Below are 27,594 nucleotides of genomic sequence, written 5' to 3' on the forward strand. Positions count from 1 at the left end.
TTGAGCTTAATGAAAGGGAAAGGCCTTTGATTAAATTATTATGGTTTCTAAGAATTGTAGAATATCAATGTGATTTTTAAATTTAAAATAATTTTAGGATGCCAATTTGTTTGTGAGTTTGTATTAGAATCATGGAGTTGATAAGGAACATTAAACATAATCTAGTTTTACAAATGGAGCCACCGTATGATCCAGCTATACCAATCCTTGGTATTTATCCGAAAGAATTAGAACACAATAGAGATACAGACATGCCTATGTTTATAGCAGCACAGTTCATAATAGCCAAGTGTCTGTCAACAGATGAATGGCTAAAGAAAATGTGATATATACACATATACAGAGTGCAATTTCATTGTCATAAGAAAGAACTAAATTATGCCATTTTCAATAAAATGGGTGGAACTAGCTGAATAAGCTAGACCCAGAAAGACAAGTATCATATATTTTCTCTCATATGTGGAAGCTAGAGAGAAAAAAGAAAATACAAGGGATTTCATAAAGCTAGAAATTGGAACAATAGGGTAAAGGAAGAGGATGGGGGAGGGGGAAAGGGAGGTACTGTCAATGAAATTGATCAAATTATGTTATGTACATGTATGAATATGGTACAGGAAACCTGTTCTGTACAACTAATATTTACCAATAAAAAGGATAAACCATAAAATTATAATTTAAAAATTTAGTTTTACTCACTTATTTTATAAATAAGGAAGTAATACCTGGGAGAATAATTGATGTTAATTGTCCAAGATTTTATTGTAACCCAATTGTTTCCATAAATGGGAGACAATGGCCCCATTGAAATATAATTTTCAAGCTCATGGCAGTTAACTACAGTAGAAAAGAGGAAACTGGTTTAAACATATGTTGCTATTATTTTTTATTGACCTGCCCAGTTTTATGTGAGTCGACTGGAAACTAGCACGGTACTGAAAGATCTGAAGCCTGAGACTGAGTATGTGGTCAATGTGTATTCTGTGGTAGAAGATGAATATAGCGAACCTCTGAAGGGCACAGAAAAAACCCGTAAGTCAGATTTTAAAAAATCCCAAACACACATTTTCTCATTGTCTTGTTTTCCAAGATAAAGTAGTCATGGTCTATGTGAGATTTTTGCTAGCCTTTGAAATCATTTCTTTATTCAGTATTCATTGAACAAATATTTACGGAATGCATCATCATGCAGGTGCTCAAAAAACAGTGGTTTTTCTACTCTTACTGGCTGTTCATGCCATCACAAGATCCCACTGCTGGGAGGTGGCCATGGCCATAATAATATACAAGGAAAATCCTTTTAATATTGTCATACATTTCAGGGACTTCCTGATTACAAGAAAATCTCTTAAAATGAAAATATACCTTTCAGGGGGGTAATACTTCCAACTTGTTACATAGTAACTATTTATTGAGGAACTAAGCTCTTCAGGGTCAAGATACTAAAAAGTGCCATGGAGAGAGTACAGTGTAGGTGAGGAAGAGTTACTGTGCAGAGATGACCTATTTTACCTCTGCTGATTGCCAGACCTCCCTGCTGGTAACAAGGTCTGCCTGTTTTGTCTGGCCTCTGTACTTTGTTGGAAAAACTGTAAAGGCTTTGACTTTGAGTGAAGCTTTTGGGGGAGGAATTTCTTGCTCCTATTCCTGGTAGAGTTCCCAAGGCCATATGAAGTTACCCTTTCCTTGGTTAGATATTAGGAACAAGAAAAGATTGTGGTTTTTTTTTTTTTTTTGTATTGGGAATTAAACCCAGGAGCACTTAATTATTGAACCACATCCTCTGCCCCTTTTATTATTTATTTTGAGACAGGGTTTCACCAAGCTGCTTAGAGCCTCACTGTTCCTGCAGCTGGTCTTGGATTTGTGATCCTCCTGCCTCAGCTTCCTGAGTCACTGGGATTACAGGCACGCACCACCATGCCTGACTGAGAAAACTGTTTAAGGAGTGAGCATCACTTTTTTTTTGTAGGGCAAGAACTGATAGCACTTACTGCTCAATTCCTGAGGTCCTTATCTCTTCTCTTTATATTCAATTATAGAAGATGGGAAGTAATGCATTTTATAATTGGCAGGATTATGCAATAATTTCTTTCTTTTTTTTTTAAAGAGAGAGAAGAGAGAGAATTTTTTAATATTTATTTTTCAGTTTTTGGTGGACACAACATTTTAATTTTTTAATTTTTATGTGGTGCTGAGGATCCAACCCAGCGCCCCATGCATGCCAGGCGAGCTCGCTACTGTTTGAGCCACATCCCCAGCCCCCAATTTCTTAAAACTTTTAAATCAATCTTTGAATAAAAAAATAGTTGAAAACTATGTGATATTAAGTGAAGAAGAGATTGTAAATTTGTTACGCTGCCTCATGAGCTTATCTTTAAAAGCCTATGAATCTCCATGTTCCAGTTATTAATGTATAACATGCTCATTTTAAATGTAATTTTTTAAGAAAGATGAAATAAACTGTGCAGATTACTATGTCTGAAGTTCTATGATTGAAGAATAAAAAGAGCCAACTTGATTATGTTTCAGAAAGGGAGATTAAAGTCTCAGAAAGTTATTATCTATTTTGGCTTCTATAGGAACCCACTGGAATGTCCTTTACAATCTAAACTTTTGAATTATTTTTCCATTTACTAGTTGTCCATGCAGTCCTGAGTATTAAGTGCAAAGTGCAATGAGATTGGAATTTTTTCGTGGGGGAAGAGGATTATGTTAACTGTGATTTATCTCTTATGAACCCATTCTCTGTTTAGTGCATACAAATATGAATAAAGTAAAAAACAAAGGTTAAAAATGTAAGTGGAATGAAAGGAAGTAGCTGATATCTGATTTACTTACTTATGATTTTAATTTTAATAGTGCCTGTTCCTGTAGTCAGCCTGAATATTTATGATGTTGGTCCCACCACCATGCATGTGCAATGGCAGCCCGTGGGAGGAGCTACTGGCTACACCTTGTCACACCAACCTGTTAAAGCCCCAGAACCAACCAAACCCAAAGAGGTGAGACATTTTTTTTTTTTTTAATTGCTGGGCCCTTCTGAGACTTTACAGTTTTACAGTCTCCATTATACTTCAGTTACTTATGAAATGTAGAAACAGAAATATAGAAAACTAAATTTGTGGCCCAAAACACCTTTTAGAAAACATTGGCATGAAAAAAGAATGCAGGGGCTGGGGATATAGCTCAGTTGGTAGAGTGCTTGCCTTGTGTGCACAAGGTCATGGGTTCAATCCCCAGCACCACGCACAAAAAAAAAAAAAAAAGAAAAAAAAAAAAGAAAAAAAAACCAAGTGTATTTCTTATAAATGAAAAATAAAAGCTGTGTTGCAATCTAGTGATTACAAATAGGCTTCAACTAGATATCCCCAGGAAATGGAAATATTTGATTTGAACATTTAATAAGCTGCTTGGCATTTTCATATGTAGATGCGTGTTGGGCCAACAGTGACTGATGTGCAGCTGACTGACCTTCTTCCCAATACTGAGTACGAGGTCACAGTTCAGGCTGTCCTCCACGACCTCACTAGTGAACCTGTCACCGCTCGGGAAGTCACCTGTAAGATGCTGCTAGTTTTCCTTCCCTTCTTATTCCTATAAACTTGATGTTCATTAGAATATTTCTTTTACATGATGCTATCAATGATTGGTTATTCATGTGTAAGTTACAGAGTTGTTACTTTAGACAAATGGGTTTGAGAATAAATACTTTAATTCTAGGCTTACAATAGAATTTTAAATAGATTCTAGGATGCACATTTTGTTTTTTCACATTTATCATGCCTGGTATTGAGAAATGTCTTATGATCCATAGTGTATTACCAAGATGTTTCTGTCAAGCCACAGAACATGAAACAATGGTGCATCTTAAAATTGATGTTGTTTTAGACTCTTGAAATACACTTTGTAGGAGAATGGTAATATTGGGTAAGTGAGGTTTTGGAGGAAGATATTCAGGGTTAAGATCAAGGTGTTTCAAGTTCCTGCCAAAGTAGAAACTCTACTTCTCCTCATTATATACCTCCTTCTTTTTAAGATAAAGTTTGCTGGATTTGGTAAAAGATCTGTCTATCTATTTATTTATTTTTATTTCCCTCTAACCATTTAGGCTTCTGTAGCTTTTCTTGGAAGCTCACTGGGTGCTTACTGTTCTTTACTCTTGTAACTACTTATTTTTCTATCATACTCTTAAGGGAGCATAACTCAATTTTGTTATCTATCATAACTGATTTAAATATCTGATAAACAAACATGAGCTATACATTTATGAGGAACTGTGATTCATTATTAAGGCTGAGCAGCAAGTTATTTAGAGTAGAAGAAAATTAACAAATAAGAAGTTAGTATTGTGATAAAATATATCTTATTTTTAAAGTCTTCATAGGAAGTTTTTTCTGGTAGAATGGTGGCCCTTTTATCATTATAATATTTTTTTTAGTTATTTTGCTGCACATACTTTTAAGTTTTCCCCAGACAACTTCTTGAAATCTTAGTGAATGATTTGGAGTTTGTGGTTGAGAGGCACATCTGGGTCTCATATCTCATGCTTCTCCAGTGCCTTTACCCAGACCTCAAGATGTGAAACTCAGAGACGTGACTCACAGCACGATGAATGTCTTGTGGGAACCTGTGCTTGGAAAAGTCCGTAAATATATTGTTCGATACAAAACACCAGAAGAGGATGTCAAAGAGGTAGGTTGAGAATTAGAAAGGACATGAAATATTTGCTTTCTCAGAAGGCTTAACAAAATAACTTCATAAATTATAGATGACAGAGGGACTTAAACACTTGTCCTTTTACTCATATGGGGTTGAAAACTTGTGATATTAATAAAGCACTTCTTGAAAATCATAACATATTGGTCTGTCTTGGATGTAGTTCAGAAATGTTTTGCTGTGTGATATTAATCTCAAAAACAGTGTGGTCTTTATTCCTTTGTAGATAAAGAGCTATAAGAATTTAAATGGTATTTCCTTCTCATCCCGAGGCCTTATATGGTGCTCTCATTTTATGAATGACTAAAAAATGCCATCATGTTTCTAAAAATAAAAGATATTAAAAAGATGCAGGAGAGAAGAATGGAAGTGTGTCAGATGATGGGAAGATGGGACAGTTGAACAGGACAGAGAGGAAGGAGTAATATGTTGTCCCAGAAGAGCACCCTTTTAGGAATGATCTTTTTTGAGATGACTTGGGGATGGAGAGCTCTTTTCAGGACAACTTGATTCAAAGTGGGAGCAAATAGAGTTTTTGGAACACAGAAATAGTTCCTCTTAGCACCCAGGCATTTGTAAATGCTGCTAATTTGTAGATTATGCAAAAGTTAATTTATACATATGCACACAACCATGTCATTCTATTTTCCATTTCAAGATCTAAATGGATTTCACAAGATTCTTGTGCATAGCAAAAGAGACAATGCATAGGAGAACATTCCTGAAAGAAATAAGGTGTAATATGAAGAGAGACAGGTGAAAAATGGTTAGGTTATGTAAATCCATACGCAGTCATCATTTACCAGTTGGGTCAGATCTGACTCTCTAGTACATACATTTTTTTTCCCCCACTTTGGAAACATTTAGACTGAATCTGGTTCTCTGAATTCTTATACAAATTGAAGCATACTGCTGCTTTTTTCTTACAATAATTATTATGTTCCCGTGTTGAGAGTTTTAGTAAACAATTGAGAGATTCTCAAACCAAACCCTTTGTAAAAATAGTTCTGCTGCTCTGTTGTTATTATAGGTCGAGGTGGACAGATCACGGGCCAGCACCTCCATCAAAGACCTATCCTCACAAACCCTATACACAGTCAGTGTTTCTGCAGTGTATGATGAAGGGGAGTCTCCTCCAGTGACTGCTCAAGAGACAACCCGTGAGTTGTACCTCTGCTTTATTGATACTTGGAAAACAATACTCTGCATTCATGTGTACTTCAACTTACTGGGGCATTTCATTTCTTAATGTTCTTTTTGCTAGTATTTAATACTGGTTGGGTAGATTGTCTTTTTAATAATTACAAAATTTTTTTTTTTGGTACCAGCAATTGAACCCAATTGACACTACAGCACTGAGCCACTTCCCCAGCCCTTTTTATTTTTTATTTTGAGACATGGTCTTGCTAAGTTGCTTAGGGCCTTGCTAATTTGCTGAGGCTGACCTCAAACTTGCCATCCCTCCTGTCTCAACCTCCCAGCTCACTGGGATTACATGCATGTGCCACTGCATTCAATTTAGATTGTCTTTTTATTCATCTTCTTTGTATCCATTCCTTTATTATGCTACCAGTCACTTACCTTAATTTCTCTTGCTACTTAATTGGTGTGTGCGTATAGTAGGGTGGGGAAAAAAGCATATTCTAGATGCATGTTGGACATTTTCTCTGGAAAGTAGGAAGTATAATTTTGAGATCTCATTATTTGCAAAGTGATATCAAGGTAACAGAAGAGAAGTATCTTTTTAATTTTCTTTTAGTACTAAGGCTTGAATCTAAGGTCTAGCACATTGCAAGCAAGTACTCTAACTTTGAGCTACATCTCTAGCCCTTTTTAATTTTTATTTTGAAAAAGGCTCTCGCTACGAGAACATGTGATATTCCTGTCTTAGAGTCCAGGGAAGCTGGGGTTACAGTTGTGCACCTCCATGCCTGCTTGCTTGTCTTTTAAATACCTATTCTGTGTTCCCTTTGGTGTCTCCTCATGAAGGCAGAGATGTTTATTTTTCTCAGCTGCATATTTCCACGGCCTGGCACATAATTGTTTATTCTAGGGCTCAGCATACAGTTTTCTAATTTAATGATTAACCTGTAATAACCGAATCCATTGAGGGCTAAAATTATCGAAGTCTATCGCCAGAAGTGTTCCAAACAAATATAATGGGAGCCACATAAGTAATTTAAAAATTTCTGACATCTGTATTAAAAAGATAAAAAGATAAAATTAGTTTTAATATGTTTTATTCAACCCAATTTAACCAAAACTATTATCATTTTGATGTTTCAGTTTAATTATTAATTACATTTCACTTTTTTCTGTAAGAATTCTTTGAAATCCAGTGTGTATTTTTATACTTGCAGCACACCTCAATTCAGACTAGCCACATTTTAAGTGCTAAATAGCCACATGTGTCTAATGGTTTCCATAGTAGACAGCATAGGGCTAGAGAATTTAAATGACTTGCATGGCCTCATTTTGTAATCTAGAGGTGGGATTAGTTCCAGTGCTATAGTCTGGGACTTTCACCTCCTATCCAATATCCCCTCATGGTTCTCAGTAGCTTCTTCTTTAGTGTCCAGCTGTCTACGTCTGATGAGGGCATCTTGTCAAATGACACAGCCTGCCTCCTTGCTTCAGGTATATCCACTCCTCTCTTTTTGACTCTGCTATTTTTTTTTTTTTTACTATGGGATCTCTTAGCAATTTTAGTTGTCATCTTGGCATATGTTTTTACCTGGTAAGAATCAAGGCTAGGATGAGGATTGATGTATATGAGTAGATTGGCAGCTTCGTATAAACATAATAGGCATCTTAAAGAGAAAAAAAGTCAAGAAAAAGGCTGATGAAATAGTAATTAATATTTCCAATATATGTATTGAGTCCTTAAGATTTCCAAATATATTTTATTTTGAGATAGGGGTTTCCTATGTTGCCTGGCCTGCTTCAAACTCCTGGGATCAAGTGATCCTCTCCTCTCAGCTTCTAGTATCTGGGTCTACAGGTGTGTGACACTGCACCTGGATCTAATAAATTTTGATATATGCAAAGTGCATCCTTAGTAACTGGTTTGTTTTGCAGTTGTGCTTGTGGAAGCAGTATAGCCCTCTGATCTATTGCAATTGTTCTTTCATTGTACTTAGGAACAAATTTTTGATGGCTCTGGGTTTCGGTTACCAGGAGATAGGAAATTAATACATAATGAAGGCCTAGGACCATGGACCTAGGACCAGACTGCTTATGCTGCAAACTGACCAGAGGGCCTGGCCATCCAAAGGACTGTGTGGTAGAATTTTAGCAGTTATCAGGGCCTTTGGGGTTTCTCTGGATTGGGTCAGTATGATCAGTTTCATGTCATGTTTAGGTTTAATGATGTGTGGAGAAAAGCATGTGCATTGCTTACTTAGATCAAAACATGTTCAGAATTTCTTTCCTCCTAGGTTTGATTTCATTATATGTCAGGGTAGGTATGTTCTGACCAAATGTCAGAGTGTAATATGTTAGTGGTGTTTAAAAATCAAGGTAGACATTCTCAATTTTAAACTACAGTGATGTATATGTTTCTTAAAAAATAAAATGAAGCATTTTCTTTTGGATATTAGAACAACAAGTTCTGAACAACAAATGAGTTCCTATTTCTATTAGCATCTTCTTGAAGTGTAATATAGCAGCCTGCTTAGTTTGTGACATTCTTGGGTAAGAAAAAGGGTCTCTTAACTAGGAGTCCATGTCTGTCCCTGGGGTCTCTGACAGACTGGACAAGGTTTGTGAGCTCTCTGATATTATGTGACAGACTTTTTTTCTTTGTATTTTTCTGTTTCACCAGAGTCACAGGATTGGAGATCGAAAAAGGTTAGAAACCAATGAGTTAGGAGAATATTATTAAGTGGCATCTTTAAAAATATCATCATTTTACCTGGAATGGTGGGACATGCCTGTAATCCCAGCAGCTCAGGAGGCTGAGGCAGGAGGATCACCAGTTCAAAGCCAGTTAAAGCAACTCAGTGAAACCCTGTCTCTAAATAAAATACAAAAAAGAGCTGGGGATGTAGCTCAGTGATTGAGTGCTCCTGGGTTCAACCCCTGGTAACCACCTGCCCCATCATCATTGTAATAGAATGTCAATAATAACTTATTAATATCCATACAGTGCTTGCCCTATATTGTATTTATTTTTCAAATGAACTGAATTGGTGAAATATTTGGTTTTAAAGCAACATAGTTCATCAATTTCTGCACATCTATTAAAATAAACAAAGCAGTTTTATTCCATTAAAAGAAATTGATACTACACTTAGTCCTGCCTTTTATTTCATGATAGGACCTGTTCCAGCCCCAACAAACCTAAGGCTTACTGAAGTAACACCAGAGAGTTTCAGAGGAACTTGGGATCATGGAGCTTCAGATGTGTCTCTCTACAGAATCACCTGGGCACCTTTTGGAAGCTCGGATAAGATGGAGGTTAACACACTCTCTTTTTCTTTGTCTCTTTCATGTCCCATTTAATTATAGAGAAGCTTATTTGAAATGTGCATTATTTCCATTGCTAAATAAGCATCCCTTTCTACTAGTGACATCTGAGCTCATGGCATGCATTAAAGCAGGAGGAACATCTCTCTAAATGATGTCAATGAAATGCCAGTGTGTATCATATAAATGGAGACTTATTGTTGTGAACACATGTTTTTGTCTTCTTTCCCCAAGACCATCTTAAATGGAGATGAAAACACCTTGGTGTTTGAAAACCTGAACCCCAACACTCTCTATGAAGTTTCCATTACTGCCATCTATCCTGACGAGTCAGAGAGTGATGACCTGAGTGGCAGCGAACGCACATGTAGGTGTTCAGTTTTGAAATAGGACCCTGATATTTTAAAGTTCATTGTTAAAAAGTAGGGCTAAATTCGTAATGCTTCCCCAAATTCTGTTTTCTTTTAGTGCGTTTGATACCCTTAACAACACAAGGTAAGAATTTTAATTTGTTGAGTTGTTTGAGTGAACAAATAATAAATGAATGAATGATATGGTAACATACATTTTGAATACACCTTCTATTTTTTAATCGTAAGTGTGAAGAGCAGGGTTTCTTTTAAATAGGCTTTTCTTGAAAAACTTGGTTTTACTACTACTTGTTGAGGATAAGGAGTGTATTGGTTAGCATCTAACCATATCAGGTTAGATGACTTAAACAACAAAAATTTATATTCTCTTAATTCTGGAGAATGGAAAATCCAAAAATCAAGGTGCCAGCCCATTCTGTTGTTGATGAGGGCTCTCTTTCTGGATGGTGGACAGCTTCCTTCTCCCTCTGTTGTCATATGACATATATAGAGAGGACAGTCTCTCATGTCTCCTCTTATAAAGACTAATTTCATTTTGAGGTCTCTACCTTCATGGCCTCATTTAACTTCAAAGGCCACATCTGCAAATACCGTTGTATTGGAGGTTAGGGTTTCAATGTATGGAGGAACAAGGTTTGGGGGAACTCAAGCATTGAATCCATACCATGTAATCATTTAAGAGATAACAACCATCTTTATTATGAGCTTAAATTTAATTCTACACCTAGAGGTACACAGCTATATATCAATATCCTTGGGAACCACACATTTTTTTTTTTTTAGGGAAGCCTCGTTCTGTGTGCTTACTCTATCTTTAACAATCCTCTTTCAGCTCCAAAAAGTGGTCCACGAAACCTTCAGGTGTACAATGCAACATCTAACAGCTTGACTGTTAAGTGGGACCCTGCTAGTGGTCGTGTGCAGAAATACAGAATCACTTATCAGCCTTCAACAGGGGAAGGCAATGAACAGACGGTAATTTGTTTTTCAAAAACTACAACTTGGATAAATTCTACCTATTCCTTTTCAAATTCCTTTCACCCTCAATGTGAATTCATGCTTATTTAAAGGTTAAAAGATTTTCCTGTATTGAATGGGGTTATTTGACCCCTTAGCCAGCACTCACATCTGGAGGGCATCATGGATGTTCTCACAGGGGATGACAGTTGCTCTTCATAGTAGCTTTGGAACATTGGGTGCACACTTCATTAATAATCCTATTAATGCAGGATTATTCATGAAGATATCAAGATATGTTCAGAGTCTGTATAGATCTTCAATCTATCTCTCTCTAACTTAATCAAGCACTGAAAGTTTGCTAAACTCACCAATAAAGTTTCTTTTCTGTATCCCTATTTTTCTGGATTTTGCATGTCATGGGATGTCTTCTAGATCTGAACTAAAAGTCCACTCATCTAATTCAAAATACTTACCATTTTTATATTATCTAAAGGGAGGTACATAAGAAAGATGATAGAACTGCAAACTCAGCTGCTGTCATCTTTATCTTCTGAGTCCTCCCTTAATTAATTTACCTTCTCCCATCCTAACTTTAGCTGTCTGCCTTTGGACTTTTACCAGCTTTGCCTTTTAAGTGCATGAGTAGAAATGCATACATTCTCCTAGGTCAGGAAGCACCACAATTTTTATACAAATAGGATTATACTGATGTTATTTCAAATACCTTCCTTGGTGAGATCTAGAACTTTGCTGACTTTTTTTTAAAGATAGGAATAATATTTTCTTATATAGCCTTAGAGAGACATGAGTTTTTAATTTAATTATCACAATTGCTGAGCATAAGCAAATGGTGCATACTTCTTATGAGTTCAAGGTGCTAGCAGAGGTTGAAACTGTCAGTGATAAGAGTATGTGTTTAGAGCCCTCTGCTCCTCCCTGAATGGGTTTAACTGGATCAAAAACCTCCCCATCTTGTTTCAGTGCTGGTCCGTGAAATAAAATAATGAAGCATGAATGCTGGAATTATGTTGGAGAGTTCAATGAGAGAAGTAGGAGACACCTCTTTACTTACTCATGAGAGTAGTTCCCCTAAATAGATGCTTTCCAATGTGTTATATATCAAAATTTTACGAAAATGGCTGTACTAATATTGATACTGCTCTCCCATAACCTCAAATGTTAAATTTTTTGAAATTTGCCACTTTAATTCAATTCGCTCATATTTAGGATGACTGCAGTGATTCACTGAGGTTTTCTCTGGAATTCAGACTAAGGTCTGAAGGGTGCTAAGTTTGAAACATCTGGTCTGTACTAGCACATCCAGCCATGTACATGTGCGCTCATTGTGGGCAGCATGCCATTTTCATGCGATTTTAATTAATATGGCATAAACATCTGAATTTGGTAGACTGTTAACAAATCGAACAAATTTTCTTTCAACAAGATAGCTAGATGGCCTTGAGCAATGAATATAAAACTGCAGACTCCCTAATTGGAGTAAATTGAGGCGCTTCATACCACAAGGGTGGTATCATGGAGACCACTGGGAACCCCTGCCTGAGTGTGGCTTGGCAAAGGGTCCAGTCACGTCGTTTACACAGCTAATGCTGTTAGAGTGGCAGTGTTTGGGGGAAACACCAAGAGCTTTAGATCTTTTGCTGAATCATTTTAATGTGTTTCTAAAGCAAATAAAAAACATCTGTGAAAAAGTAAGAATAATACAGAATGGTGTGGAGCTTCTAAAGTTTTGCAGTTCTTTGGTATCTTAAAGTTCCTTTGTAGCTCACTTAAGATTAATGCCCCTTTTTTATGAAAGAGTTCTGTGAAATGTGTTTTGGATGAAATTTTGCAGTGCTGGCGGCTAGCAAGTTGAAATATCTTTTTGAGGTCACCGGTCTGAAGCTTGGAATCCTTTTAATGATTTGAGGTGCATACTTTACATTTAAAAGTATACCATAAATTATATTTAAACCTTCACTGTGGTACATGATTCCAGAAGTTGGCAGGGGTCTCAGAGTGTTCCCTAGTAGAAGGAATTTTCTGACATACTAGTGAGATGGAGAGAACAAAGCTAATGCTTATTAAGGCCTGTTTTATTTAAGACCACCATAGGAGGACGACAAAATAGTGTGGTCCTGCAGAAACTGAAGCCTGACACTCCTTATACAATCACTGTGTCCTCCCTGTATCCTGATGGTGAAGGTGGCCGGATGACTGGAAGAGGCAAGACCAGTAAGTAAAACCCGAGTTCCTGTAGCTTCTATAATAACTCCTATTGGATTGGACTCTCACTTTTATCTGTAAACACTGGGGTGACACAGAGTTTTCCTAATTTTTAAAAATAGTATCGATTGCTTTTAACATTCTTTCTTGGAATTATCTCCTTCTATTGGTGAAGAAAGATACTTTTACTTTTTAGGATTAAAAAAAAAAAAAGTCACTGGGGCCCAAATGTCTTGTGGATAAATGAGACATGTAAGAATTTGTGGGGTGTCTGCTATATTAAGGGTCCCTTAACTCGTATTTCAAGTGTGCTTGACTTTTGGGGCCATACGGTGGTGTGATTTCTGTTTATTTCAGAACCTCTGAATACCGTGAGGAACCTAAGAGTGTATGACCCTTCTACCAGTACCTTGAATGTTCGCTGGGACCATGCAGAGGGAAATCCTCGCCAATACAAACTCTTCTATGCTCCAACAGCAGGCGGCCCAGAGCAATTGGTAACCATTTTCTAGTTTTTTAAAACCACCTCTGGCTCTTTATAAGTAGAACTGAAGGAGTTAACTATTTGCTTCAGAGCTGAAGAAATTAGTATTCATGTAATAAGATTTGACAGAGGGTCAACAGTTGGTGCCTTAGAGTCTGGGGAGTAGGGGAATTGTGGGAATGGGGGTAGGAGAAGAAACAGTCATTCTAGAAAGTTTGAACAAAATGAAGTGAAGGCATAGAGAGAAATCTTTGTAACCTCTTGTAACAGTTCACTTGTGGGAAAATTATATCAAAATACTTCAAAACTTCTTGACTTGGTCTTAAACTGGTTATGATAGTGTTTGAAGTATTATTTCCTTTAAAAGTTTTTCAGACTTAAAGTTTTTTATTAAAATCTTTAGGTACCAATCCCTGGGAATACCAATTATGCCATTCTTAGGAATCTGCAGCCAGATACTCCATACACAGTTACAGTAGTTCCTGTCTATACAGAAGGCGATGGGGGGCGCACATCAGATACTGGAAGAACATGTAAGTCAAAAAGCAGGAAAAAAAGACTTTTCATCATAAATTTTGCTTTTCATTCTAAAAGTCATCTAAGTCCAGTAGAGAAAGGAAAATTCAGAATGGTAAAATTAAAAACAGAAATTACCCATAGTTCACGATCCAAACACCATCAACTGTTGTAGTGTAGGAAATAACACATTTATAATGACAATTATGATAATTTCAGGATTTGTGAATGTGTACATACTCACCAGTATTCTACTTTATTCTCTCTCACTGACTACAGTTCACTGAGCAGTTTTTTGTGCCTTCCTTATTTGTGGAAGGCCCTGTTTTGTGCTTGGCTTTCATTGTGTAAATTGTTGAAATCTGTTCATCACATTAGTCAGTTGCACATATCTCTGGTTTACTAATGAAGTGCTTTTGGGGGTTAAAAATCTACATGCTTTCATTTGTCATTAATGTCAGAAGAAATCGGTTTATAAAGTAAAAACTCTTGTTTGTAGTATTGCTTAAAGTCTTAGGTGCATACTTATAAGTATTTCTTTAGCTTTAAAAATATACTTGCTGATGGCTAAAAGGAAGCAGGCATGGATGGCTTCCTTTGGTAAAACACTAAAGGTCTAGAGACATGATGTTATTGACTAAGCTAGAATTTGGGATTAGTACATGGATTTAATTTGCAAAATTTCTAAGTCCCTATTGGGGTAGTTAGTACATGGATTTAATTTGCAAATTTTCTAAGTCCCTATTGAGAACCAAATATATCTTATTTCTTCCTCTTTTTTCCCCCTTTCTCTAAATCACAGAAGGCTTTCAGTAGCTATTTGTTGAATGAAGTAGGAATGAATGAAAGAATGAAAAATTCAAACTAGCTGATTTAGATGGGCTCTGTAGCTTTCACCAGGCTTTCCTTAAAAGACAGACTGTATAAAATTCCTCCTCTTCATTGTCTATACTAGAAATAAAAGCTCATTTTCTTGTTTCCTTTCCCTTTTCCTGTGCCCATTTATGACCAGTCCAGTTCTACTGGTCACATTGTTGTTTATTGAAAACAACATTGCTTCCATATAAACAAAGGCCACGGCTGGCTAACTTTGACTGAGCTTGGATTTGGAGAGTTTTAATCTGCTTTTTACATGTAGATAATTAGAAGTTTAAAGAGTGTTTTACCATATTACAGAGTATAAATTGTGGAAAAGTGATGAAAACTTGACATGCATAAACAGACTTAAGAAATAGGCCTTGGCTTTCATTTCCTCAGTGGTGAGAGGACTGGCAAGAAATGTCCAAGTGTATAATCCTACACCCAACAGCCTGGATGTTCGCTGGGACCCTGCTCCTGGGCCTGTGCAGCAGTATCGCATTGTGTATTCTCCTGTCGATGGCACAAGACCCTCGGATTCTGTAAGTAATTTTGTCATCTTAGAGCTCAGCAAAAGAATTTTGTAGATTCTGTTGTGGCTCCTGCCATGGTAGCTGGCTAAAAACAATAAGCCAATTATTGGTGTGACACAGCCTCTCAAGGAAGCTGCTTTTCCTGATGAGTGCAGTTACATGTTTGTGTCACATTTGGTGCCTGTGAGAATAAAAGCCACAGTCATGCCAGTGTGTAATACTTAAGTGATTGGTTTTGGTCAACTAAGGCAGGCATCTTAATGATAGGTTTACTTAGGGGAAAAAAAGAATTTTGGGAAAATGTAAGTTAGCTATCTATGTGAGTTAAAAACCTCAGTAATAAATGTAAATCATTGCTGGACCTTGTCAAGACGAGCTTTTGTTGTAAAGTATAAATGTCTTTGTTATGAAAATATGTTAAAGTCTGGCTTTACTGGCTCTTACAAATTGCAACCTATCTTCAATTTATAATACAACTCAGCTTATAAGTAGATTAGTAAATTAGAACTCAGAAATTATTAATGTGAATAATAATAGTGTCAGGATACTTATGTGAGAGTAAATTTATGGACTAATTCAATTTATAAGTCTGCAAAACTAAACAATAGCGGTGAACAAAGATAAACAAATGATAAGCAATGTGTGCATTCTATGTGAATACTGATTTTCATGACTCTGTATATGGTCGGATATATTCAGACATCTATCTATCCCATGGAATTGCTCTCTATCTTAATACAGAATATCTCTCCCACCAATGTGGTGAGTCCCTTGTCTTACATGTATCTAACCCAGGATGTTCTTTGACTAAATTTCATGAGTCCTAGATATTATAAATAAATATAAATGGGAGATAATTGAAGCAACTAAGGGTGAAGGATGAATTAGCATTTTTGGAAAGGGAATTTCTGAGCATAAATTTTGTCTAAATGGTGTGGCCTGGGCAGCTCACACGGGGAAGCACTCTTGGCTTCTGACATGTCTGGGCTCAGCTTTTTATTATAAATATTATTATGCTGACTAACCAAAGACTTGGTAAGCATTTGGGTTGTTGTCAGGCTGAATTTGGCATTTTCTCCCCCTACAGATTGTGGTGCCAGGAAATACCCGCACGGTGCACCTGGAGAGGCTCATTCCTGACACACCCTACTCTGTGAACATTGTGGCTCTCTACTCAGACGGAGAGGGGAATCCCAGCCCCAGCCAGGGCCGAACACGTGAGGAGGAAATCCTTTCTCCACCCAGTTCCTTGTATTTAGATTGGCCAGACTTCTCCCAGGGAATAAGGGGTGGGTGGTGGTGAGTGAGGGGTACAGAGAGCTTTCTGTTTTGGTGCAGGTCAGGGCAGCCCTCTGCATGAGACTATGCCTGGGCTTCCCTACTTCCCATGCCAGGCTGAAGCTCTGGGTCCAGGATTCTGTTTTGTTTTAAATGAACTTCAGTCTTTTTTTCCCCCCCAAATCTGGGACCTAAATTAAGGAAGGGTTTCTTCCTTATTCTGCTCTGCAGTGGTTCTTCTCACCAAATGGGCGCTTTGGAAATGTGAAACCTCAGTCTCTATGTGTCATTAAAGGAGGTGCTTGCAGTCGTTAAAACAACCCCTTTCTTTCCCAGTCTCTACACTAGGTTCAAATCCAGCTCTGTGTCACTGAAAGTTTAGCATGTAACTGTAGTTCTGAAATCTAGCACCTTGTACTGTTTATGATTTCACTTACAATCAGAGATATGAAAAATTATGCTCTATATATGTAATAAGAATTGCAGTGCATTCTGCTGTCATATATAAATAAAAAACAAAACAAACAAACAAACAAAAAACTCACACAAAATATGGACATCTTATCGGGAATGAACCTCATTGTGAATGGAGAAATACCTACAAGCACCTTCCTTAATGTCCCTTCATAATGCTTTCAGGTAGGAAACAAATTTTACCATATTTTATTTATTTAGTTCCACGAAGTGGACCAAGGAATCTGAGAGTTTTTGGAGAGACAACCAACAGCCTCTCTGTAGCCTGGGATCATGCTGATGGACCAGTTCAGCAATATAGGATCATTTATTCTCCCACTGTTGGTGATCCCATTGATGAATATGTAAGTGTAAGATTCAGTTATTAACGCACTCTTAGCTGGTTAGAGGGTAAAGTCAAATTTCTACTTAAGAAGTATGTCGTGATTAGAGTTGATCCTTGAGTATTGTGTGGTAATCAGATTTTATATATGATATACACGGGGACTACCCAAATGTGCCTGGTCTATTTCCCTCATCACAGAGAAGCAATGATTTGGGGATCACTTCTTTTCTAAGGACATGTTGAAAAACTGTCTTACTCATGATCACCTGCATATTTCCAACCACCTACTTATAGGAACACATTAGTGAATATGATACTCTTATAATGGAATATCTAAGTGAATGTTCAGATGATATGAATATACAAACTGTACCTTTTCTTCAAATCTAATTCTTCTTCAAGGTCTCCATTCCATACTGTGATGCTAATTGGTCTATCTTCTTTCTAAACTTAACATTTTCAGTACACTTTTGTTTTATATATATATATATTCTTTTATTAGCTCCAATCCACCCCCTGTACTGGGGATGAAATGCAGACTTCGAGGATGCTTAGGCAAGTGCTTTACCACTGAGCCACACTCTCAACTTCTCCTAACGTTTTGAGGGTGTATTTTCTCTCTAGATCCTGGCTCAAATTTCTTGTAGCTTCCACATAGCCCTCACTCCGCATATCCATTTGGTATGGATGGGAAAGCACTTATCTTGAAGATTAGTGATTAATTGCTGTGATAGGCCCATAGAAGATCACCCACAATTATGATTAGAAAAGAGTTAGGACTGAGGTTTGCATTCTTTTTGCCACATAAATCCTCTTAGATCATTCTTCCTTGATGAACTTCATAGGATGAAACATTTCATCTACTTGAACTTAGTATGGTAGGCTTTAGTTAAAGTCCCTATTTTATTAATAAGAAACATGCATCTGATCAAAATGAGATGATTTTAACCTTTTGCTACAGGAGAAAAGCTTATGTTTAGTTTTTGTTCAGCCTTGCCATAGTCAAATGTGCAATTGGCATTTATTTTATTAAAACATTAAAAATAATTTATTCTACCAATCTGTTTTTAGTTATGATATTCTATGCTGAGAATCACTGGCATAACCGATCCCTATCGTTTGTGGAAGCAAAGCATGGGATTGGAAGAGAAATTGAGATGACTAGTTTATTTCCTCTTTGTGGTTGAATGTGTTTTCTATTTTCTCTTTCCCATCTTCTTTACCTTATTAGTGTCAGCAAAACTTATATTTTTGAGGGCAAAAACAGTCCATTTTTGCTTACCCAGTAGCTAGTACCATACCTGGCTCCCCTGTGTAGGGTACATGCTGTTGAAGGACTACCTGAACACCATGCACGACAATGAGAGGTGGAGACAAACTTATTGCAGAGCGCTACTCTACTCAGCAGTGCCTTCTGAGTTGTGTGTGTTACTACCTTTAATCCACAGGTTTTTTTCCAAAGATATTTAGCCACATGGTTATTAACTAGCTGATCTGGAATCTAAACTCACATCTGTTGGACGCTAAAACCATTATCCCATATTGCATAGAGACAGTGTAGACAGTTAGTCTTCCATGAGTGTTCTGAAACAAAAAGAAAATTTAAATAAACCATTATTGTTTATATGAACGCATAAAATAATATTGGCTTTTGATCTTGAAGCAATCTGGCTTGCAATAAATGTATAATTTAATTTCCCTACAGACTACAGTCCCGGGCAGAAGAAACAACGTAATACTGCAGCCCCTGCAATCTGATACTCCATATAAAATTACTGTTATTCCTATTTATGAAGATGGAGATGGTGCCCATCTAACAGGAAATGGAAGAACTGGTCAGTGTCTGATACTTTTTTGTTTGTTTGTTTGTTTATTTGCTTAGAAATTGTAGGGATTTTAATATTATTTCTTATACCTTTAAAAATCTTTTAATTTGTCTCTACCAATGTATCTCAGAGACTACTACATTAACATTGCATTAACATTTGTACTTGACACTGTCTTTTATCAAAATGATTACATGAGAACACAATTTATTTAAAAAATTTAAAGATCCATGGAAAGAGGAAAAAAGAAGACAAAAGGATGCATATTTTTCTTTGCTTTAGATAATCTTATTTATTCTTTGAAAAAACCATTGTATATTCTCTGCATAATGTTATGATTTGGTGTCAAGACTATAATATTAAATATCAGCTAAAATAATTCTCTGCTGTGAGTGAATCTTAAGTGATAAAAATGATTAGCATTCATCATCTTCCTAAAAATTTAGCTATTTAAAAATTATTATACCAAAAATTTACAAAAAATTATCAACATTCAAGCCCCTTTCTAACCTATATTGATGACAACTTCTTATGGGTTAGAGTAAAAATTCTCTAATTTGATTGCTCATTGAGGTCACTAGACGAGTTTTAAAAAATACTAGTCCCTGGGAATCACTCCCAGAGATACGAATGTAACTGGTCTGAGGTGTGGGCTGGGCCTACAGATGTTATAATGTGTAACCAAGGTTAAGAGCCACTAGTCAGGCAGAAAGGCAGGTTGGATTCCTGGTCTATTACTGGTAAATATTGGCATTCCACTTTTCTACTTCATTCAGCAAAAATCTACTTAGGTTTCTTTCTTCACTCACTTGCTCAAACTCTTTTTGTGCTTAAATTTTCTCGATAACGTTGCAGAATTTGGGAGAGGAAAGTTCCTAAGAGAAAAGCAGGGCTAGAATTGATTCAGCCTAGCCTCTCAAGATCAGGAATCTATATATTGATTTACTATCATCTGTAGGACTAAGTCAGTGGAGACAGTCTTGTGACTCAAGGTGATTTTAATTCAACAACTTCTCCTTTTCCACCTTTTAAACTACATTTTAGTGATTTTCTGGAAAATAGTATATTTCAGAATTTTGTGCTTATTAAAATGTAAACTAACACAAAACAAAATATTTAATGCATCTTGAATTTTCTAGAAACGGCCAAAGTTATGTCTAGTTTCTCTTATAAAAAAAGGTTTTAATGTGGATTATTTTTGTAATGCTATAAATAATAGCAACTATTTGTCATGCCACCTAAACAGCATTGATTTTGCAAGGTGTAGGTTTGGAGGCTGTGCCTCTGGAGCATTTGAGAATGCAGACTAGGTTTTGTTGGTGGAAGATAAGGAGGGGTAAGGGAAGAATAATGTTTCGGTCACTAGCTAGCTGTGTGGTCTTGGACAAATTATATTTTATTTATGTGATGTGTGGTCTAACCAGATAGCCTCTAAATTGTGTTCTGGTTCTAACAATCCAACCTAAAACATTCTTAAACAGATCTGAGATCTATTTTCTATAATTTTGAGTCTTATTACAGATCACCTCTGGATCTTGCCTCCTGCTCAGGAGGTTTTTCTGAAAATTACCAGGTTCCTGAATTCATTTGAATAGCTGTTTGAATTTTGTAAATTACCAAGCTATTATGAACACTTCAATGGTTTTTAGTTAATTTCTGAAAAAGAAAATTAAGCTAATTAAACCAATAAGGCTGTCCTAATAATACCCCTAAGGTTCTGTGCTCACTCTGTGCCAGGTTAATAACACAAGTTGATATTTATTTTCAGTGGGACTGCTTCCTCCTCAGAACATACACATCTCTGATGAATGGTATACAAGATTCAGAGTGTCCTGGGATCCTTCACCCTCTCCAGTTCTTGGATATAAAATTGTGTACAAGCCAGTGGGTAAGGAAGCATCTTTATCATAATAGAAATGCATTGGAAAATTATTTGCATGTTAGGATATTCTCTATTGCATTCAACTATTAGATTCTCCTTGCAGTTCAGTTATATCAAGTCCATTATCACCAGAGTTAATTTTCTCTAATGGATATTTTAAGTCAGTGGTCTAAAGGATCATTGTTACTATGGGTGTAGATGAGACCATCATTAAATATTATGATTGAAAAGTTTGATCTGATCTGTAAAGTTGTATAAATCAAAGCTACATGTGTTCAGTCATTCTACGTATTCTAATGATCATGAAAGCTTTTTTCTTATTGTCTTTATTATTTTTTATTCTAATTTGATAAACATGGCAGAAGAATGCATTTAAATCCATAGGACACATGTAGAGCACAATTTTTCATTTCTCTGGTTGTACACAAAGTAGAGTCACACCATTCATGTCTTCATACATGTACTTAGGATAATGAAGTCCATCTCATTTCACCATCTTTCCTACCCCCATTCTCCCTTTTCCCCTCCCTCTCCCTTGTTCTATCTAGAGTTTGTCTAATCCTCCTATGCTCTCCACCACAACCCCATTATGAATCAGTATTCTTATATCAGAGAAAACATTCAGTGGTTTTTTTTTTTGGGGGGGGGGATTGGCTAACTTCACTTAGCATTATATTCTCCAACTCCATCCATTTATCTGCAAATGTCATGATTTTATCAATATAAACTTTAGTACTTTACTCTTGTGTCTAGGTATTATTCTATTTTGGGCATAGACTTTGTGAATTTTGTTTTTTTCATGACAAGCTTGCTTTCAACTCCTCACTGACGGTTTCACCAAAATCAATATCACCCTGGTAAATTATTTGCTATCTGTTTCCATGTTCTGCCTGTATGCTTACTAAAATCAGAAGAAACATGATTTTTGCATCAAACTTCCTAGGGCATTTTCAATGTACCCAGGAAGACTATGAATTAGAAACATGAAGGAGATAAAGCAAGGGAAAGAGAAAGTGAACCTGTATAAGAATAGAAAACTTTAGGAAGAAAGGGGAGTCGATAACTGAGGAAAAAAAAAAAGTGAAATGAGGTCCAAGATAGAAGGTTTTGGATTCTCTCTATGATAAATTGAAAAAAAAAAGTTAATTGAGCATCTCTTCTCTGGCAAGGTGGATTTAAAAAGAGTCACGAGAACATATTTACTAAGAGAGCATTAATTATGCACCTACTGCATTCAAGGTATTGTGTTGTGCTTTGAGAATAGGAGAGTGAAGAGTCAGTCCTTGCTACAGTTTCAGATTCATCATCGAATGTGGCTTGTGCCACTGTCAGTCAGTGGATGAAGTGCCATGGGAATGAATGGTGTTCCCTACCATTTGACTTTAGGGTCTTTAGTGCTGAGTGAAATCTGAGGCTATGATTGCATTTTTCTAAATTGTTTTGTGGTTGTTATAAAGGTTCCAATGAACCCATGGAAGCCTTTGTTGGAGAAGTAACATCCTACACGTTACATAATCTCAATCCCAGTACCACCTATGACGTGAATGTTTATGCTCAGTATGACTCTGGACTCAGTGTTCCCCTCACAGATCAAGGCACTACACGTGAGTCATGCTTGTCTTCACGGTTGTAAGAAAATGTGTGATCCAGCCTGTTTAAACTTCGCTTTTCTTAATTTATGCATATTTCTTCCAGTCCAGCCTGTTTTAACTTCACTTTTTAAAATTATGCATTTTTCCTAAGTTGTACGTAGGCAGTGATTTTGTATCCAGTTAAACAAGGTACTTATCTAAATCCTAAAGGAGTCGAATATATAAGAATATATGGTGTTTGCTTTATGCAGATTGTTATATTTATCCTAAAATATAAAAATTGTATAATTTGACATTTCATATATGTACAATCTGTATAAAGTTGTAATGCTAGTTCTTCTTGACATTTGATGTTAAAATATATATTACCTGAATTCATTAATATATTATTTGATTGAGTCATTGAATCTCTAACTTGTCCCACAAATAGATTTGTTTTTTTGACGCTTAGTGCTTTGATAGCTTTTTAAGGACTTAGTAGCTAGCCTTCTAGGAAAATTTACTGTTTTTTATAAGATGTCTTTGACATTCATATTTATGAGCGGGGCTATGTGGAATTTTCTTTTTCCTGAAAATCAGTGACAGAAAGGAAGGTCCATTTTGGCTCTTTCTTCATGTATGTTTTCATATATGCTTAATCTCTTTTTTTCTTAATATATATATATTTTTAGTTGTAGTTGGCCGCAATACCTTTATTTTATTTTATTTATTTTTACACAGTGCTGAGGATCAAACCCAGTTCCTCGCACGTGCGAGGCAAGTGCTCTACTGCTAAGCCACAATCCCAGCCCCATGCTTTGTGTATTTTTCATGTATTTTTCTTATAAGGAAAACATTACGATTTTAGACATATTTCAGCTACAGTGAAAATTTGAAAATTGTGTTGTGATTAAAAGTATGCTTTTTAAAACTTTATTCACAGTGAATCTTTTTTTTTCCCTTTCTTTATTTTGTAGTGTATTTAAATGTGTCAGATCTGAAAACTTACCAGGTTGGGTGGGACACATTCTGTGTCAGATGGTCACCTCACCGGGCAGCCACCTCCTACAGACTGAAACTAAGCCCTGCAGATGGTATGTGCACCTAAAAAAAATGAACTATAGCCCATAGTGAAAACATTTTGAACTTCAGTGATGAATATTTCATTTTATTTATTAAATGATGTATAATTTCTTTAGTTGTAATAGATAATAATGCTGGCATTTCTTGTTGTTGTCACAATCAGGAACCAGAGGACAAGAAATTACTGTGCGTGGATCAGAAACCAGCCACTGCTTCACGGGCCTTTCACCAGATGCTGATTACGGTGTCACTGTGTTTGTGCAGACACCAAATCTGGAGGGGCCAGGTGTCCCCGTCAGAGAACATACTAGTAAGTTTTTGAGCAATTTGGGAATCCTCCAAAAGGCTTCAGAATAGAGCATTGTAGGAGAGGGGGAATGAAGAGATACCTGCTCAGGCACTTCTCCCTGTGAGTGGCAGTAATGGTGGGATGATGGTTTCTCAGAGTGGAGTGAGAAGGAGACTATGCATCCTTATGAGTGACTTTTAGTCATTTGGCACTCTCTGAAGGCTTTGCATTTTCCCATTGAATCTGTGCTTTCTACAACTGTAATTCATGTGAAAAACTCAAGGATACCAAGTTTGTATAGAATAGAATTCCCAGTATTTCAATGCCAGTGAGCCTGGAGCCTTATTTTATAAGACTTGATTTGTTGCTGAGGATTCAAATCGTCCTTAAGATTTACTTTTTGGAATATGAAATGAACACGTGTCCTATTTTTCTAATTATTGTTTTTAAATTCTAGCCTTAAAACCAACTGAAGCTCCTACAGAACCACCCACACCTCCTCCTCCTCCCACTATTCCACCAGCCCGGGATGGTAAGTTCAGATAACTATGCAATGAATTGAGGGATTTGCAAATTCTTAGTTATGCCTTATGTACTTATTTACAATTGATCCAGAGTGTTTTTGATTTACTTTTCTTGATGAAGAGTTTTCAGGTAGAAAAAAAAGATCACCAGTAGTTTGTTCCTCTCTCTTTCTGGGCACATTTTAGTGTGAATAAAATCAGTCATAAACTTCTCCAGCTCTTTGGCTGGAACTCCATTTTCTCAGTTTTGCAGGTTGAGATCTAGAAATACCTTCCATAGTCCATATGTAGGACTTTTCTTTCTGCTGGCTGCTAGTATCAAGATGCACTGCGAACCTTTTTTGGCTATATCTGCAACCTAATCCCTGAGGCTTTTGATTTTGGAATTTCTGGCTTCTGACTTGAGAAGAGCCCTGGATTACACAAAACTAAAAAAATTTCCATTCACTAAAGTTTGAGACATAATTGTCAGTTGCAGAGAACTGGTAAAAAGACACTCTGAGCTGGTAGGTTTGGCTCTCAGTAAATTGGGGGCAGTTCTTCAGAGCTCCATCAAATTATGTTTAAGCTAAATAACCTCTGGGGTTATTCTTTTTTTTTTTTTTTACATTCTGCTTTTCAGAAAGCATTTCAGATTTCAGAAGTATTTTTCTTACCATATTAGAGGACCTAGATTGTTGCAAATTTGTTAAGCCTATTGTATGCCCCTCTATTATTACTTACCTATTATAAAAGTAAAATTAAAAAATAAAGTATATTTTTAAAGGGTAAAATAATAACAGGTTTTTAAAAAATTGTACTGTTGAAAGAAATTCAATAAATAATCTCAGCTAAAACAATGATGTTGGAGTTTATGGGTGTAGTTCAGTGGTAGAGGGCTTTTCTAAGAGGTATGAGGTCCTGGGTTCAGTCACCAGTACTGAAAAACAGAACTGCCAAACAAAACATGTTGTTTTTAATAGATTTTATTTTCTAGAGTATTTTGGTTTCACAGCCAAATTGAGCAGAAAGTATAAAGAGTGCTCATTAACCACCCGTGTCCTACCTTCTCAACCCCATCTATCAACATCCCTCATCAGATTAGTACATTTGTCACAACTGATGAATCACATCGACACATCATTACCACCCAAAGTCCATGGTTTACATTAGGGCTCACTCTTGTTATAGTACATTCTGTACATTTAATTTTCATAAACTAAAATTTTATTAAATTTTTCTTTAGAATTTTTATTTGGCTTCCAAATCTAAAAAGACCCAAAGTTATATTTTTATTTTACTTCTCTCCTTTCCCACACATGACTCTAGTGGCTTAACTTAAAATTAAAAAACAAAACAAAACAAAACATTTCATTTGCACCAAATCTTTGATAATTATATTCAAATTCTCCAAACCACTGAGGACCCATTTCAGTTCCAGACATCACTGCTTTTCATTTGATGTCCCCTCTCATTTATTGTTTGAAGCTACTCGGAGACTTTTGGGAGGCAATAGCATATTTTTGCATAATGGATCTAAACAAGAGTGATCCCAGGGCGAGAATCAGGGTCTATTAGACCTGTGCTTCTGTTTTTGTACTTGAGTCACTTGGACGTCTTATTATTGCTGATTTTGAGTCAGGAAGTCTAGGGTGAGGCCAGGAGTTTGCATTCGGACATGCTTTCAGGCTGTGCGGTTTTCATTGAGCCACACTTTTAAGGAGTGAAGTTTCATCCTACATTATTACATGAACTCATTTGAATAGAAAGAGTTAATGAGACTGAGGGCTTACCCTGTATTTTTTTTCCAGTATGCAAAGGGGCCAAGGCAGATATTGTATTCTTGACTGATGCCTCTTGGAGTATTGGGGATGATAATTTTAACAAAGTTGTAAAATTCATCTTTAATACTGTGGGAGCCTTTGATGAAATCAGTCCTGCTGGGATTCAGGTGAGTATCTTTCTGCTAGTAGTTACTTCTTTGTAGTGTCTTGCTCTTTTGAATGTTTCTTTTTAGCTAGAAAGTCATTTCATCATAAACTATGTTTTGACTTTTACTCTTTGCTATTGCTATTACACATGTGTTTTTAGGAAGGGTTTGGGTGTTAATGATAAATAAATAGAAAATAAATATTCCTCTCCTTTTTATCTTTGGCTACATGATATTTCTGCTGGAGAATTTAGAACATTCTGATTTTAATGTGATTAAAACTTCCAACAATGATGAATTTCCATAAAAGGTCATTCAAAGTTCTAGACATCAAATGGATTATGATTGTCATGCCCTGTAAAGTGAGAAGAATGCAGTTACTGGAGTGGCTGTGTGGCCTCTGCTGCCCCCTCTATTATTACATTACAGATATTATCCTGTCCAGAAGAATGTCTATTATTGACCTGAAGGGTATTTAATTTGTTTTCCTAAAATGTTAACTACCAATTATATTGCTGGGAAGTTGCTTCAGATTTATTTGTTGTACTAGATTAGGAACTGAGAACAGCTGTATTTCTGTGAGAGACCTCCAAGAGTAATTCATCAGTTAGTCAAAACCTGCCTATAAAGCTGAGCATCTCATCCTCCATTCCCAACATACCCATGAACAGATGAACACTCAAGCCTAGGGGCTCTAAACTATTTTGGACAGTCTCCTCAGATGTCTTTGAGAATCTGATTCAGTCTATTATTAGCTATTTCTTAAAGACTCCTTCCAATTCAGCCCTTCTGGTGAGGTTCCCTGAGGCCTCTAGGTGTTCCTTGCTCCGGAAGTATTTTTTCTATATTGCCATTACAGCAGATGTCTTGTTACACTGTCATTATTTGTTTGACTCTCTTCTATCTAAATATCTTAAAATCCTCTTTTCCTTTTCTTCTCTATTCATTTTGGCAAACTTTCTTCTTTATTTTGGCAGTTTTTATGTCATTGTAGCATCTTTGAGACATTATAAAAATAAAAATACATTGAAATAAATGACAAGTAATTTTATAGAGAAACCACATCCTCATAATGAAATAGTACTTTATGAAATATACTACATTTCAAACCCTCAAATAATCCTGTGGACATTGTTCAACCCAAGAAGAGTAAAAAGTCCGGCCATATTCTTCTTGAAATGTGTTAACAATTAGGCTGTTTTTCACCCTTTTTAGAAATCAAATTTTTCTAATAGAGATAGCTATTATATTTGATTAACTTCTATGTACCAATTAGTCTGTATGTGTGATAATTAATCCTTAAAG

At 36.2% G+C, this 27,594-nt stretch overlaps 1 protein-coding gene across 4 annotated transcripts in view; it reads left to right on the forward strand.

Moving 5' to 3' along the window:
• Col12a1 (collagen type XII alpha 1 chain) overlaps positions 1-27,594 on the forward strand; it is a 111,576-nt gene that overhangs the window by 49,956 nt on the left and 34,026 nt on the right. For 3 of the 4 annotated variants that reach the window (XM_005340334.5, XM_021720225.3, XM_021720226.3), the window contains 22 exons: positions 900-1,029; positions 2,860-3,002; positions 3,430-3,559; positions 4,556-4,692; positions 5,747-5,876; positions 9,035-9,174; positions 9,418-9,550; positions 9,652-9,678; positions 10,387-10,529; positions 12,617-12,746; positions 13,095-13,234; positions 13,625-13,754; positions 14,995-15,137; positions 16,216-16,345; positions 17,082-17,224; positions 18,911-19,040; positions 20,800-20,919; positions 22,371-22,517; positions 23,462-23,578; positions 23,731-23,877; positions 24,314-24,388; positions 26,171-26,310. In XM_005340334.5, coding sequence (XP_005340391.2) covers positions 900-1,029; positions 2,860-3,002; positions 3,430-3,559; positions 4,556-4,692; positions 5,747-5,876; positions 9,035-9,174; positions 9,418-9,550; positions 9,652-9,678; positions 10,387-10,529; positions 12,617-12,746; positions 13,095-13,234; positions 13,625-13,754; positions 14,995-15,137; positions 16,216-16,345; positions 17,082-17,224; positions 18,911-19,040; positions 20,800-20,919; positions 22,371-22,517; positions 23,462-23,578; positions 23,731-23,877; positions 24,314-24,388; positions 26,171-26,310 — 2,805 coding nt within the window. The remainder of the gene's footprint in view (positions 1-899; positions 1,030-2,859; positions 3,003-3,429; positions 3,560-4,555; positions 4,693-5,746; positions 5,877-9,034; positions 9,175-9,417; positions 9,551-9,651; positions 9,679-10,386; positions 10,530-12,616; positions 12,747-13,094; positions 13,235-13,624; positions 13,755-14,994; positions 15,138-16,215; positions 16,346-17,081; positions 17,225-18,910; positions 19,041-20,799; positions 20,920-22,370; positions 22,518-23,461; positions 23,579-23,730; positions 23,878-24,313; positions 24,389-26,170; positions 26,311-27,594) is intronic. The other variant, XM_021720224.3, reaches the window with a different exon arrangement.

Source organism: Ictidomys tridecemlineatus, chromosome 8, assembly GCF_052094955.1.
Source record: "Ictidomys tridecemlineatus isolate mIctTri1 chromosome 8, mIctTri1.hap1, whole genome shotgun sequence".
In the NCBI taxonomy this organism is placed as follows: domain Eukaryota; kingdom Metazoa; phylum Chordata; class Mammalia; order Rodentia; family Sciuridae; genus Ictidomys; species Ictidomys tridecemlineatus.